This window comes from Triticum dicoccoides, chromosome 7A (assembly GCF_002162155.2).
Source record: "Triticum dicoccoides isolate Atlit2015 ecotype Zavitan chromosome 7A, WEW_v2.0, whole genome shotgun sequence".
In the NCBI taxonomy this organism is placed as follows: domain Eukaryota; kingdom Viridiplantae; phylum Streptophyta; class Magnoliopsida; order Poales; family Poaceae; genus Triticum; species Triticum dicoccoides.
The window spans coordinates 56,385,090-56,399,326 of NC_041392.1; the positions used below are offsets into that span (position 1 = coordinate 56,385,090).

General features: G+C 50.1%; 1 protein-coding gene and 1 pseudogene across 1 annotated transcript; both read right to left on the reverse strand.

Moving 5' to 3' along the window:
• Nucleotides 1-1,061: 1,061 nt before the first annotated feature.
• On the reverse strand, nt 1,062-4,631 carry LOC119328346 (receptor-like protein EIX2). Its single transcript, XM_037601341.1, has one exon. It carries the CDS (start codon nt 4,303-4,305, stop codon nt 1,447-1,449), a length of 2,859 nt encoding a protein of 952 aa, XP_037457238.1. The 5' UTR covers nt 4,306-4,631; the 3' UTR covers nt 1,062-1,446.
• Nucleotides 4,632-5,917: 1,286 nt separating this feature from the next.
• On the reverse strand, nt 5,918-9,946 carry LOC119331111 (annotated as a pseudogene).
• Nucleotides 9,947-14,237: the final 4,291 nt, after the last annotated feature.

Below are 14,237 nucleotides of genomic sequence, written 5' to 3' on the forward strand. Positions count from 1 at the left end.
GCAAGGAGGCAACTCTCTAGAGAAGACGGTTGGGGTGTGTTCTTTACAAAAGGAACTGTTGAACATGAACAAGGTAGCTAAGCTAGGCCAGGAGGAAATTCTTACCTGAAGACAGTGGCCAACCCATGTATGTGTGTGTATGTATGTAGGGTGTAGCCCCCGGATTTGTTCCGCAACCGCGTATTATGCGACTGTATTGGAGTTGGGCGAGGGTTATTCGTGTGCATACTTATATACGAGCTATATACACACACAAGGAAAGATGAACTTGTACTCAAGCCTCCTGGATCATAGGGGGTGTGAAACGGAGTACTAATCAAACCGTAAACGTGGCTTGTTGTTTAATTTGGACAGCGGGAGGAGGTGGCAGCAAGCAAGCAGTCAACCGTTGTTCGATCCCCATCTGATCTCTGATCTCAACTCTCAAACGTCTAGTTTAGTTTATCTCCTTCCTAGAACGAAGACCGCGAGCTGTTCCCCGGACACGTATGTTCATCTGAAAACCGCACTGGAGTCAAAATATTTCATCGCCATTAAGGGCCCGTTCGGGGATCCACCAGCTCCTCAAAATACACGGAGCTGGGGAGTACCGTTTCGGCCGCTCTGAATTTTCTAGCGGCAGCTCCGTCCGCTCCGGGAGCGGGGGCGCGGAGCGGAGGGCCTCCGAACAGCCCCTAAATGTACTACTAGTTCAAGAGCCGTTGCCCATCTCAGGATGAAACATATGCATCAAACATATATAGTGCATGGAGTGGTTCAACCTTGCTGGATGAACCAAAAGTAGGTGTCTTCACCACGTGGCTAGCTAGGACAGGTACTAAGTTTCTTCATCGCACAACTAGGACAAAAACTAGAAAATGGCGTCTTTGCTTCCCAAATTATTTAGCTGGATCCGGTCTCTAGGATATATAAAGTTTCCAAAAATGAAGGTGTTTGTTCAATGCAACACGTAGAGATCCAAAATCGCAAAAGAAAAGAAAAAACGGTTTCTTCGTACTTGAGAACACCATCGGAAAAATAGATAACTTTTCGAAACAATCAATAAAGCAGTACTCAAGTCTAAACAAATTTGAAAACTTCAAAAGAAACAATTTAGACAACAACACCGTCTAGAACAGTTTAAGCAACATCATGTCCTAGTTGTTTAAGCATACCCGGAAAAAACTCCTAGTTGTTTAAGCACACCCGGAAAAAACAGTTTAAGCAACATATGCAGTAGCACAGAATCAAGAATACAACAATTTAGACAACACCACCATCTAAAACAATATAGACAACTTCGAAATAATCAATACAAACAGTACAATCTTCATCTTTGAAAAGGTGTGGCTTACAATCTTTTTAGTTGCCCTTATTTTTTAAACTGTCCAAATCACGACATCATGCAGTATTATAGTACCAAGACTAGTTCCAGCACCAGCAATGCTAAGTTGAGCTGCATGATCTTCACTGTTGCAGCGTCAATCCTTCGGGCAGTCGTGTCCAGCGCAATGGCATGGCTCCGCATATTGCAAACCCACCGCATGAACAAAATAAGAAGATAATGAACACCAGCCAGAGACCAAAGATAAATCCTGCAGCCAGCCCAAGATAGAAATACTTCGCCTCGTCTTGATGCTCCTCAATATCACCTCTAGTTACATCAGGCTCCCAGCAGTTCCTGGAAAGAGGAGGTCCACAGAGATGGTTGTTGCCGATATACGACAATGCTGGGTCGATGAGTGACTGCAGCTGATTCCCCGAGGGTATTCTTCCTGAAAGGTTATTATATGACAGGTTCAACTTGCTTAACATCGTGATGTCCGAGAGACCGGAAGGGATGTCGCCAGATAGTTCATTGAATGACAGGTCAAGAGATTCCAATGACCGGAGCGAACCGATCTTCTCTGGGATCCTGCCGGACAACTGATTATGGGAGATGTTCAGGTTATTCATTCTAACCAGGGAAGTCAATTCATCTGGAATCTCCCCGACCAAACTGTTGCAGGACAAGTCCAGGCCAACTATATAAACGATGTTGCTGGTGTAATCAAGGTCTTGGCCTTTCATTACCACTGCTAAGCTGTCATCATATTTTGGTGAATCATTCGTGTCAGGGTTTGCTGGCCTTTCATAACTCCACACTAAGGGGTTCCAAAGTGTTTGGTCCTCCTGTATCATTGCTTTTAAGTTGACCAACGCATGAGGTATGGATCCTGATATTCGGTTATCTGCAAGGTCCACATACTGTAGGTGTTCAAGCTGTGTGAGCTGACCTGGAATAGAGCCAGAGAATTTATTCTGCCGCAACCGGAGGTAGGACAAATCTGGCAATTTATTTGCTAACCATGTCGGCAACTCTCCGGCAAAGTTGTTGTGCGCAAGATCAAGAAGAACCAACTCTGAACAGCTCTCCAAAAATGAAGGAAATTCACCAGACAAGTTGTTTTCATACAGGACTAGAGCTCTAATGGATCTATTCAGTTCTTTTGTTTCTTCTGAACAGACAGGGAGGTGTCCTGCTAGGAGGTTCTTTGCTAAATCCAGTACCGATAATGACTGCAGCTGACAAATATATGTTGGAATCGTGCCATTGATACTGTTCTCAGAAAGCAACAACTCTTCAACAAACGGAGCTCCAAAGTTTCGTGGCAGTGGCCCTGATAAAGAGTTTCTGGAAATGTCCAATTCTGCCAATTGCCTTGGCAACAGTGGTAGAATACCAGTGAGGTTGTTGGAGTTCATATCAACTATCACTGCTGAAGACATAAACTCAAGAGTCCTTGGCAACCTGCCACTGATTTGGTTAAAAGAGATGTTCAAATATTGAACATTTGAAACCACACTCCAAAACCAATCCGGAAGGTTATCAACTATGCCTGCATCTGAAATGTCAAGATAAACAACACCCTTCTGCCCTTTTAGCCACAGAGGAAAATGAGGTCCCATTTTGCAGCGTGGGAAATATGCCCGGCGCAATTTAAAAGGGGGAATCCAATTTGAGCTGATCTTCAGGTGTAGGGAGTTGTAAGACAAGTCCAATTCCTCCAAATTCACTAAAGAGTCAAGATGTTCCTCTGATATAGAACCGTTGAAATAGTTGCCGTCTAGATACAAAAGTTTGAGATTGACGAGCATGCCAATTTCTGAAGGTACTGATCCTTCAAGCCTATTGGAGGAGAGTTGAAGAGTGCTCAAATCAGTCCACTGATTTATCCACCTTGGAATTTCCCCGGTGACATTCGTGCAAGACATATCTAACAACTCCATCTTACTCCATGCACAGTGAGGCAACCCCTCCAAAAATTGTGAAATGTCTTGATTGATCAGATTTGACCACAGTGTTAGCACTCTCAAATTGCACAGGTTTCCCAGTACTTCGGGCTTTATACTGGTGAGATGATTGCCTCCAAGACGAAGTACCTCAAGCGAAGTCATATTTCCCATCGCATCTGGAAATGCTTCAGCAATTTCATTATTTGTAAGGTCAAGATGCCTGATGGTGCCAACATCCCAGAACCAGTAGGTTGGATTGATGGTATGAAACCCAGTATCACTTAGATCAAGCATCTTAAGTGATGTGAGGTTAGAACGCACCATAGGTGTCTGTGGAAAAACAAGTCCACAACGACGGAGCCGAAGGACTCTTAGATTATATAGCATGTTAACCACTTGAACCCAATTGCCAATGGCACTAAGATTCACACTGGTCATGTCGAGAAACCTTAGCAAAGAGAGACGCAACAACCATGAGATATCCTCGATGTGCAACATCATGCCATAAGAATTAAGATTCCAGTTGTTGTTGAGGTCAAGATATAGCAATCTGGACAAGTTACCAAGTTGAGGAGGCACTTTACCATGAAAATCCATGCAGGAGAGGTTGAGATATCTCAAGCTTTGGAGGGAGCCCAAGAATCTGGGTATGGGCACATCCACTCCACCGAGATAGTTTCCACTCAGATCTAGATACTCCAAATGATGCAAAGCAACTAAGGAAGAACTTATGTTCCCACGCATCCCATGAGAATTTTCACTGTACCAGTTACGATAGATATCGTCAAAGAAGAGATCGTTGCGGACGTCAAGCTTGACGACATGGCCTGTCCTGTTGCTGCACCTGACACCACTCCACTGGCAGCAATCTTGGCCATTCCAAGAGGAAAATAGGTTCTGTGGATCGCTTCTGATGCCAGCTCTGAAAGACAGCAGTGCACCCCTCTCATCTGTGATGCACCCACCGTTGTTGGTTTCTTGTGCATAGACAAGAGAGGTAGTCGTGGTGGATAGAATAAGCACAAGGCAAAGGGCTGCAGCTGCATCCATGGAGGATACCGGAGCTGCGAAAGTCGCCGTTATTTTTGTTTTACTAAGCCAATTTTGGTACTCTGAGGACGTATAGCAATCTGAAGCTCTGGCCTTGGTATAGTCTGTTATCAGAAGAAAATCGGCCGCAAGCTGACAAAGGAGTCAAAGAAGGCACCTATCAGAGAGAGAAAAACGTGCCACTGTAACGATGGCAACAGCAAACAGGTTGCTTGTGTTGACTTGCAGCTAGATTGTGCTGAATGAAAGCCCCACGAGGCAACAACCGAAGACTAGTGTGACAGATTACCAATCAAAAAACACTTGGTTCTAGTAACAAGCCAGCACTTCTCTGTTGGAATAGTTAAATACTAATAAGTGACAATTCTATAAAGTTATACTCCCTCCGTTCCATAATATAGTGCACATAGATTTTTTGAAAAGTCAAACCTTACAAATTTTGACCAAGTTTGTGGAGAAAAACATTTACATCTAGAGTGACAAACATATATCATTAGATTCATCATAAGACATAGTTTCATATTTTATATATTTGGTATTGTAGATAGAAATAGTTTTCTCCATAAACTCGGTCAAAGTTGGCAAAGTCTGAACAGAAACTTGGTCAAAGTTTAAACAGAGGGAGTACTACTTTCCCTGAACTGTGATAGGATAACTATATATAGACTGGAATAGTTAAATGCTAACAAGTGACGGTTCTATATATATGACATCTGAGCTGCAAAACCCACCATTATTTTTGTTTTACCAAGTCAACTTTGGTACTGTTTAACAATATAAAGCTCTGGCCCTGATATAATCTGTTATCAGAAGAGAATTGGCCGCAAGCTGGCAAACGAGTCAACGAAGGCACCTATCAGATAGAGAAAAATGTGTCACTGTCTGAAGTCATGACGGCAACAGCCAACAGGTTACTGTGTTGATTTGCAGCTAAACTGTGCTGAATGAACGCCCTACGAGGCTATGACCGAAGACTTGTGTAACAGATTAGCAATCAATAAACACTTGATTCTAGTAGCAGGCCGGCACTTCACTGCTGGAATAGTTCTACTTATTGATAATTATATATAGACTGGAATAGTTAATTGCTAATAAGTGGCGGTTCTATATAGATATGCGCAACAGTACAGAACATGACATCAGATGAATCAAAATTTACTGAACTCCATCAATCGAATTCAGTATGAAATTCTATATGATAGTAATGAACAAAAACTGTAAGCAGGAGGAAGTGGAGCAATGTCACCTGAGATTGATCCTTGTAACAAACTATGAAATTTTAATTTCAAACTGTGGTGGCAGCACAAATCACCTTATTACCTGTCCGAGTTAGAGTAAAGTTATTTATTGTTCGCCTGACTTGAGAGGCAAATATCTTAGTAAAGAATATGAGCACAGCAGGACCTACTTTCAATAATCTAACAGAGATAAGAGTTCACAGAAACAACAGAACTGACAGCAGGTTCACTGAAGCATTAACTGTAAGTGATCGGATACTGCTCTGTATACTAATCTGATGACTGCAGATACATTTTACTCTCAAAATTATTACAAATCATTACAATGCAACTGCCAAAAGGCATGAATAAAAAGCAGCAAGCAACACAAAAAATGATGAAGGTCAAATATTACGTAACCAAAATAACCAAAACTAGGACATAAATGTTCTAATAACCAATTCCAACTTCTTCTACTTAATATTTGGTACCGCAAATACATGACAAATACTGGTAATACACTGGAAGCTCCAGGCCTCTAACACGTACACACACACACACACTCTCTCTCTCTCTCTCTCTCTCTCTCTCTCTCTCTTCTTTGCAATACTACTCGCGTAGTGTAATAAATAATAACTGAAACTATCACCTGGGTGTCTCTATACCTATTCCAGACATGTGGGGCCCTGTTGAGAACGTGCTCGATGATGGAGGATCAAGAAGCACTGCAGGTGAGGAGAACTTGACCAGACACTCTGCTTTGCCATGGTCAAGCACCAGTTTCTCCCTCCATGCGCTTCGCAGAGCCTTTAGCTTGTCAGCCACCTGGGTCATGGAAGGTCTCTCTTCCCCCATGGTGCTCAAGCACATCCTCGTCAGTTCGGCGATTTCTCCCAGCAGCATCTCCAAGCCGACACCAACTATGCTCGCATCCAGGATGCCATCAAGGCTCCCATCCTTCATTGCGAGCAGGAAGGACGACGCGAGGTTCTTGGCTTCCATGGAGCCGTCGTGGTAGATGGCTGTTTTCCCCGTGATCAGTTCCAGCAGCACAACGCCAAAGCTGTAAACGTCGCTCTTCTCTGTTAGCTTCCGCTCCTGCAGGTACTCAGGGTCCAGGTAACCCATGGTGCCCTGCACCAATGTCATGAACTGAACCTCATCCTTGGGGAGCATCCTTGACGCCCCAAAGTCGGTCACTTTCGCCATGTAGTTCTCGTCCAAGAGAATATTCATAGACTTAACATCTCCGTGTACTATAGGGCGGTTCGTGGACAGATGCAGATACGCCAGTGCTTCAGCAGATTCTTGAGCGACCCTAAGACGGGTGTCCAGTGAGGGAGGTCGACTTCCGTAGTTACGATGGATAAAATGAAAGAGAGTGCCATTCGGGATGAATTCATAGACCAGCATCGGAACTTCCACCTCTAAGCAGCACCCTAAAAGCCTGACCACATTTCGGTGGTTGGTTTGTGAAAGTATAATAATCTCCTGCACAAACTCGTCAGTTTCGGCAACGTTCATGATCTTTGAGCGTTTCACGGCTACTTCCTTGTTATCCTTAAGAATGCCCTTGTAGACAGTGCCGTGACCCCCCTTGCCCACTTCTCTGCTCTTGTCAAAATCGTTTGTAGCCTTCTTCAGATCATCCTGCGTGAATATCTTCAATGTATCAACTTGTTTTGACATAATTTGATGGTACAGTATCTGACCATCATTCTGATCGAAGAATCTTTCCTTCTCTTTTGCCAGCTTCCTTTTCTGATATTCAGCCCGTAGAGCAAACATGCAAACCATGAGGAAGATGATGCTAGCAGATATGCCTGAAAATAATGATGGATAATTACCATCAGTTCAACTAGTGGAATTGCCCACAATTGACTAAAACAATTGCAACATGTTGTCCCATACACCCCATTTGCTTCGCTAGATGGCATGCATACAGACTGTATTGGACTTGTATGACCGCGTAAAAAGTGCAAAAATGCTTTCTGTTTACATTGAAGCAGCACGTGCGCAGCTAGTGTGCAAAATAATTTGATTGCTAATAATCCTTTACCTAAGATTATCTTCAGGGTTTTGTTTGGGTCAGCTCGAACGCAGGGTATGCTCTTTGGATCATCACTTCTGAATCCTGATGGGCACAAACAGTTGTAGCTCCCCACGGTGTTCATGCAATTACCTTTGCAAGGATACAATGACTGGTTTGGAGGTACACACTCATTGATGTCTGTCATTTCAAGGAAGTGAGGAGAATGTCGTGATGAATCAACAGAATATTGCATTCCATAAACAATAAAGCTGAAATAAAAGGAGAGTGCAGGTTGATTCTGCGAGATACATATACGTACCTTGGCACCCTCCTTGTAGGTAGGGATTGCCCTCATAGGCCTTGAGAGCAGTTGCAGCGGTAACCAGGGCCATTGGACACATCAATACATTCACTATTCATGGCTTGACAGGCATACTGTGATCCCATCTTGGTGGCTTCTGAACAGCTTGCATTACCAACAACCCAATCGAGTACCAAAGGAACCCCATCTGTATGTGTACTTGCGAACCTTGTAGAGTTAACATAGGAACGATCAAACTTGAACCAGTCCTTCTCAGAAACGAATGAGTAGCTGCAAGAACTGAAAGACTGGATGGTAGAGTTGTAAAACTCTGGTACTGGTAAGGATAAGGTGACTAATGAGCTGACATTTCCTGAAACAGGGGCCTGGCAGCAACCCAAGCCAGAGCACTCTGAACCATCTTCGATACTACTTGCATCAATGCAGAATGAAAAGCATGTGTCGGCGGTGGGGTACTCAATCTGCTTCTTGCTCTTAGTGAGTCCGACAACCATTGCAAGCATAGCACACCCAATTGATGTCAACTTGTTCTTGGTGTTGGAAAGCTTATGAAAAGGATCAAGCATTAAGGCGTCGAAACCAGTGCTATTGGTGCCGTTGGTATAGTTGCATTGCGATGATATGTGTGGGTTCTGAACACGAACCTCACCAAGAGTAAGACTGATCTCCAGTACCCTAACTTCGGTTGAGGCCAGATATGCCCCGGTCTCATTGCATGTGGCACTAAAGGGTTCTTGGAAGCAGCCTTTTCCTGTGCCGAATGGGTACAGAATGCTGACATTGCCACACTTTTTTGGGCAGCCAGGTCGTGCCATGCTGACACTCCCGGAGGTCCCAGACCCATAAGCGTTAGTACTATGTTGTAGGGCTAGGGTGGCGGCGACAGGTAGCAAGAGCTTCTGACCTGTAGGCAACAACCAAGACATGTATCATGTACATATCAATCTATATAAGAGCTGGATACATGTTCTAAGAATCGTATGAAGAAAATAAATGTATTGCCTGTCTTTGATAGTAAACATGAATTCTGAATGTCTCTCTTGGTTATTCTCTGATTTCAAGTCCTTTTCACCATACAAGAAATGAAGATAGGTCGAAAAACCATGCCAAAATAAACATCACGCTGGGGTAGAAACAAAACGAAGTCGCGACTCGGTATTCACTCCAGGCTCCATGTTTTCTCTCTGTTATCATTCTAGAGATTGTTAGGAAGGTACAACGTCTAATCCAAAGCAAGATTTGCTATAGCTTGTTTCCTTTGGGGTTGTAATGTGCAGCTCAAGTACACACTGCGACACGCAGTTTTCAGTGATTTATACTGGATGCCTTTGCTGTCTGTTGTTCAAGCACCACCTTTCATGTTTTTGTTCTGTTTAGTGTTTACATCCTGAAGCAAATAATATTGGAAATAAACCTCCTACATAACTGAGGAACGCTCCAATCCTCATTTGCCACCGATCCGAACACAACAGCCTTATTTCTTCCATGCCACCACTTGGTGAAATTGATGTCACACATCATGCCACAACCCAACCATTAGGCGCACAAAAAAACCGTTTTTGCCCCTGAATTCACGTCTAAAGGGGTGGATTCAAAATTAACTCTGCGCTTCAGTATGTACTTTGCCATCTGCTCCAGAAAAGAGTAGACAATTTCGAATAGAAGGAGATATACCGTCCAGATAATAGACACAAAAAAGTCTTCTTCTACTGGAGTATAATTTCACCGCTGGCACCACATCAACGAGACAGGCAGCGAACTGCGTCGTACGGCTAGGGTTCCGCATACCTTACAGGGGCAGGTAGCCACCACGGAGGAGGTCGGCGGCCGCGGGTGGTGTTGGGCAGTCGAATCCCACGTGGTGGCGGCGCCGGCTTGAGGAACCAGGACCGCCGGCCGCGAGAACCCGCCGCAGGCGGACGAGGACCAAAAGGTGCCGCGATGGTTGGTGGTGTTGCAGGTGGAACCGGCCTTTCCATCGGCGACAGGCATCTCGCCGGCCATGGCGTGCCGGGAGGCAGGGATTTGCTCCGGCAGGAGAAGGCAGGTCGGAATCGATAGGTGGGGGACTTGGCTGCGGGTGCGGGGCTGTATTGTAATTTCAGAAATCGGAAGAGCTGGCTGATAAAGGGATCATTTTCTCATGCATTTCTACTATTTTTATTGAAGATGGAGAATATGTGCTACAGAGTTAGATTATCTCTACGTATTTGTAGTGTTAAAAACGCTTTTATATTATGAAACGAAGGGAGCAATTCTCTTTTTTTAGAGCGAATGCGCTTGCCCTATGTTGGGGGTTTGGTGCGACATATGCCAACGGATGGCTTATTATGGTGGGGCGAGTACAACGTCGCCGGTGTCTGGAAACGGGATGGAGCGAAGACATGCACGCCGGCGAATCTTATCCAGCTTCAGGGCTCTCCGAGGAGATAATACCCCAACTGCTGCTCTGTGGGGTCTCCGCATGATCACTATGGTCAAGTGTTTACACGGTTGCTCCTTGAGCTGTGTATGATGGTAGGAGAGGGCAAGGCTGGCTCTTTCCCTCTATCTGGTGAGGTATATAACTACTGGGATCCAACTCTTTGCATGGGTGCCCTGGGGGGTTTATATAGGCCTACCCCCAGGGGTACAATGGTAATGTGACTGGGCGCGGGCCCCGCCGTCAGTGTCTCCGACCTCCGACTTCTCCGCCGACTGCTGGGGCCCGCTGACTGGTGGGCCCCGCCGACTGGTCTGGTACGGAGCCGACAGGCCGCGTCCGCCGCGGGCGGGTCTTGCCGGCTGCTGATTACTGTAGTCGTGCTCCTGATGATGCAAGCTTGGTCATGGGGTCGTGGCAACAGCCCCGCCGCCTGGCGGGCGATCACTGTGGCCACTCCCCCTCTCTTCTTGATTAATGGCGCGTGGGCCCGGGGGAGGGCTCGGCCGACTCTCCCGGGCCGACTCCCGTTGGGTCCGACTAGCGGTGCTCCCGCCGTCTCCCGAGGTCTCGATGGCTGGTGGGCCCTGCTGCCTCCAGGCCATACAAACAAGCCGTCGTGGGCGCAGGACCAGGTACAGTGGTGCTGATGTCAGGGCCGGCTAGACAACAGTGCCACGCCGCGGGGAGATCTTCCCAAGTACGGCGCGTTGTGGCCATGCCTGCCCTTGATAAGGGGCGGGGAGTGGGCTTCATTGTAGCCACGCCCCTGCCCCGTCCCCCTCGATGAGGTCACGGTTTGTTGGAGTCGCCGGCCGACTCCTCAAAGCCGGGTTTTCTGGAAGTCGTCCCTGGGACTCGGCCGTGAGCGGGCAGTCGGTCGCCTTGCCCTAGACTCCCCAGGAGGCGGCTCTTCGCCCTGTGGTCTTGAGGGACGCAACCTGCCCCGATGTCTTGAAAGGTCGTGGGGCTCGAATTGGCCTACCCATGGCCCATTACTCCGACAGTAGTCCCCGAAGCTGGTGAGGCGCCGCGGACGATCGGCCGAGAAGCCTCAGCAGTTTCTCTTTCCAGGCGCAATACATGGTCTTGATTGACTTTCGTCGGGCTGACTAGAAGGAGTCGGACTCGCCCAACTCGGACTCACTCAATTCTGACTTGCTCAGTAGTTCGGACGTCGCGGCGGGATTTCAAGTGGCGTGCTAGCTAAGCTTTCAGGCCGCCGCCCGTTCCTGGCCTGTCACACGAGGGCACGTGGCCAGGCCGTTCTGCCATCCCACGTGCGCGACGGGACAGGCCCATAGGCGGGGCCCGCCACTACCGCGCCTCGGCGCCCGAGCGGATCCGCTGCGGCCCTGGCGGGCGGTTGGGATTCCCGTGAAGTTACTGCGCGCAGTAACTTTATGTGGATCGTGGGGGTCGTGGGGCTGCGGGCGCAGTAAATCCTCACGTCCGCCCCCTCGGCTTCGCAGCCCATAGGACTATAAATAGGGGGAAGAGGGGGGGCACGTGCGCCCCTCCTTCCCACTACCCCTCGCTTCTTCCTCCTCGCAGCTCCTCGCTCTCCTGCTTCCTCTTCTCTTCTTCGCCTTGCCGCACGCCCAAGCTCCGGCAAACGCCGCGGCGACAGCTTCGCGATGAGCTCTTCCTCCGCTGTCGCGCCTCCCCCAGTGCGCTCCGGCACCTGGGACGGCTCCGAGGTCCACGAAGACCATATCGAGTTCCTCCGCCGGACCCGTCGGCTTCCCGGCAAGGATCGCGTGCAGGTGCGTCTCGCGCCGGAGGGGGAGATTTCCCCCGCCCCGCGGGAGGGCGAGCGGGTCATCTTCCGCTCGCACTGCCTACGTGGGCTGGGGCTACCGGCGAGCAGCTTCTTCCGGTCGTTCATGGAGTTTTACGGACTCCAGCCGCACCACCTCACCCCAACACAGTGGTGCTGCTGTCCGCCTTCGTGGCTCTATGTGAGGGCTTCCTTGGAGTCCTCCCCACCCTCGAGCTCTGGGGGGAGTTCTTCTTCTCCAAGCTCAGCACCCAGGCCGCGGGCGTGCCGGCTTAGTGCAGCGCCTTCATCGCCGTGCGAAGGACAGGAGCCGACAACCACTTCCCCTCCATCTCGCTGCTGAAGTCGGTGAAGATGTGGCAGCGGTCCTACTTCTACGTCAGGAACGTCGCCACGAGGGGCGATTGGGTTAATCTGCCAGCTTTCGAAGCCGGCCCGCCGGCTGGCAGACTGCCCAACTGGTCGTACCGGGCCAGGTCGCTGACGCCTGCGGGAGCCGGCGCTATCACGCGACTCCGAGTGCTGACGCAGTCGGAGGGTCTGACTGGCCCGGACATGCTGGCCGCCTTCGTCTCGCGCCGAGTTCTCCCACTCCAAGGCCGCCCTCACCTGATATGCCAGATGAGCGGGGGCCGCGACCCGAGTCGGATGTGCACCAAGGACATGCCTCACGAAGAGGTGGCCCTGATGGTGAACTACCTCTCGGACAGCAGGCTCCCGGAGGACTGGCGATTCGGCAAGGAGCCATACTCCCACGCCAACCCCCCGCCCGTGGTGAGTCGCCTTTCTTTTCTTTAGATTGTCCTATTCTTGCCGAGTCTTGTTTTAATCAGTCTGCTTTTTGGTTAGAATCCCCTTCTTCACCCACCAGCCGGCACCTCGGAGCCGGCCCGTGAGTTCGCCGCCGATCGGGCGGAGAGCGACGTCGACGACCCCGATCTGGGGGCGGCGGCTCTGGAAGACGACGCCGAGGGAGGAGGAGGAACGACAGGCGACTTCAGGCCCTCTGCTACCTTTGCCGACTGGCCTGAAGACGACGCCGAGGGAGGAGTCGCCCCTCACCATCGCCCAGGAGCCAGCCAGCCGGGCGCGGGCTCTTCTGCTGCATTGGGCGCTCCAGGCGGCGGGAAGAAGCGTCGGGCTGCGCCGACTTTGTTTGGCAGCCGGCCGAAGAAGCCCAAGGGCTCGGCTGCGGCGACCCGGCGGGACGAGGCAGCCGCGAAGGCCATCCGCTTCCGTAAGGAAGTGAAGAAGCCGCCGTTGGTCTCCGCGTAAGTATTCTGACTTCAAAGTTTATTCTTTCTTCGTGTTTTGTCTGAGTCTCTGCTCGCCCTTCTTTCTTCAGGGCTCCCCTCTCTCTTGAGCGGGTCGCCGCCGCCTCCGTCATGGGGTCAGCGGAGACGCCCGCCACCACTCGACGGATAGACCCCACTGTCGACCTCCGGGAGGTGACGGAGCAGAATGCGCAGGAGAAGCGCAATGAAGAAGAAGCCCTCCGCCTGGAGAAGGCGGAGACTGACAGGGCGGAGGCCTCCGCCAAGAAAAAACTAGCGGAGGCCGAAGCCGCCGCCGCGGCGAAGCAGCAGGCTGAGGAAGCCACACGCCGCCAGGCGGCCTTGCTTGTTACCCCACTGAACTCTGCGCCTCCGCCGCCGGAGTTCACGGGGCAGACTGGGGGAGCCGGCGGGGAGAACCTCGTCGAGGAGAGGGAAGGCGGCGAGCCCTCTACTCCGGGCGCGAACGTTCCGCCATCTGAAGGCGTGCGAGGCAACCAGCCAGCGGACCCTCCGGTGCCGCCGGCCGAAGAAGAGGCGTGGCGAGGCTGCTCCTCCAGGTCGGCTCGCCAGCGCGCCGTCGTCTGGAGAAGGCGACTTCGGCACCCCGCCCCCTGGAGGCCGGCACCGCCAGCTCCGCGGCTCCAGACACCGAGGCGACGAGCGCCGCACCTGTTGGGTGGGTGCAGGGAGGCGGCACAGGGCCGCTGAACCGGGCGCTCCTGGACGTCCAGGCGAAGCTCAGCGCTGAGGGCGACGCCGTCCAGAGATGCACCAAGGCGTTCCTGGCGTCGCGGGCGGCCGTCCAGGTATGTCTTTTCTTTGGGCCTTTATTTTTCTTGTTCCTCTCTGTGAGGGCGCGCCAGCGCACCCACTGGGTGTAGT

What these genes read in the sequence shown, in the direction of transcription:
- LOC119328346 (XM_037601341.1), bottom strand. Translation starts at nt 4,305, where the DNA reads ATGGATGCAGCTGCAGCCCTTTGCCTTGTGCTTATTCTATCCACCACG.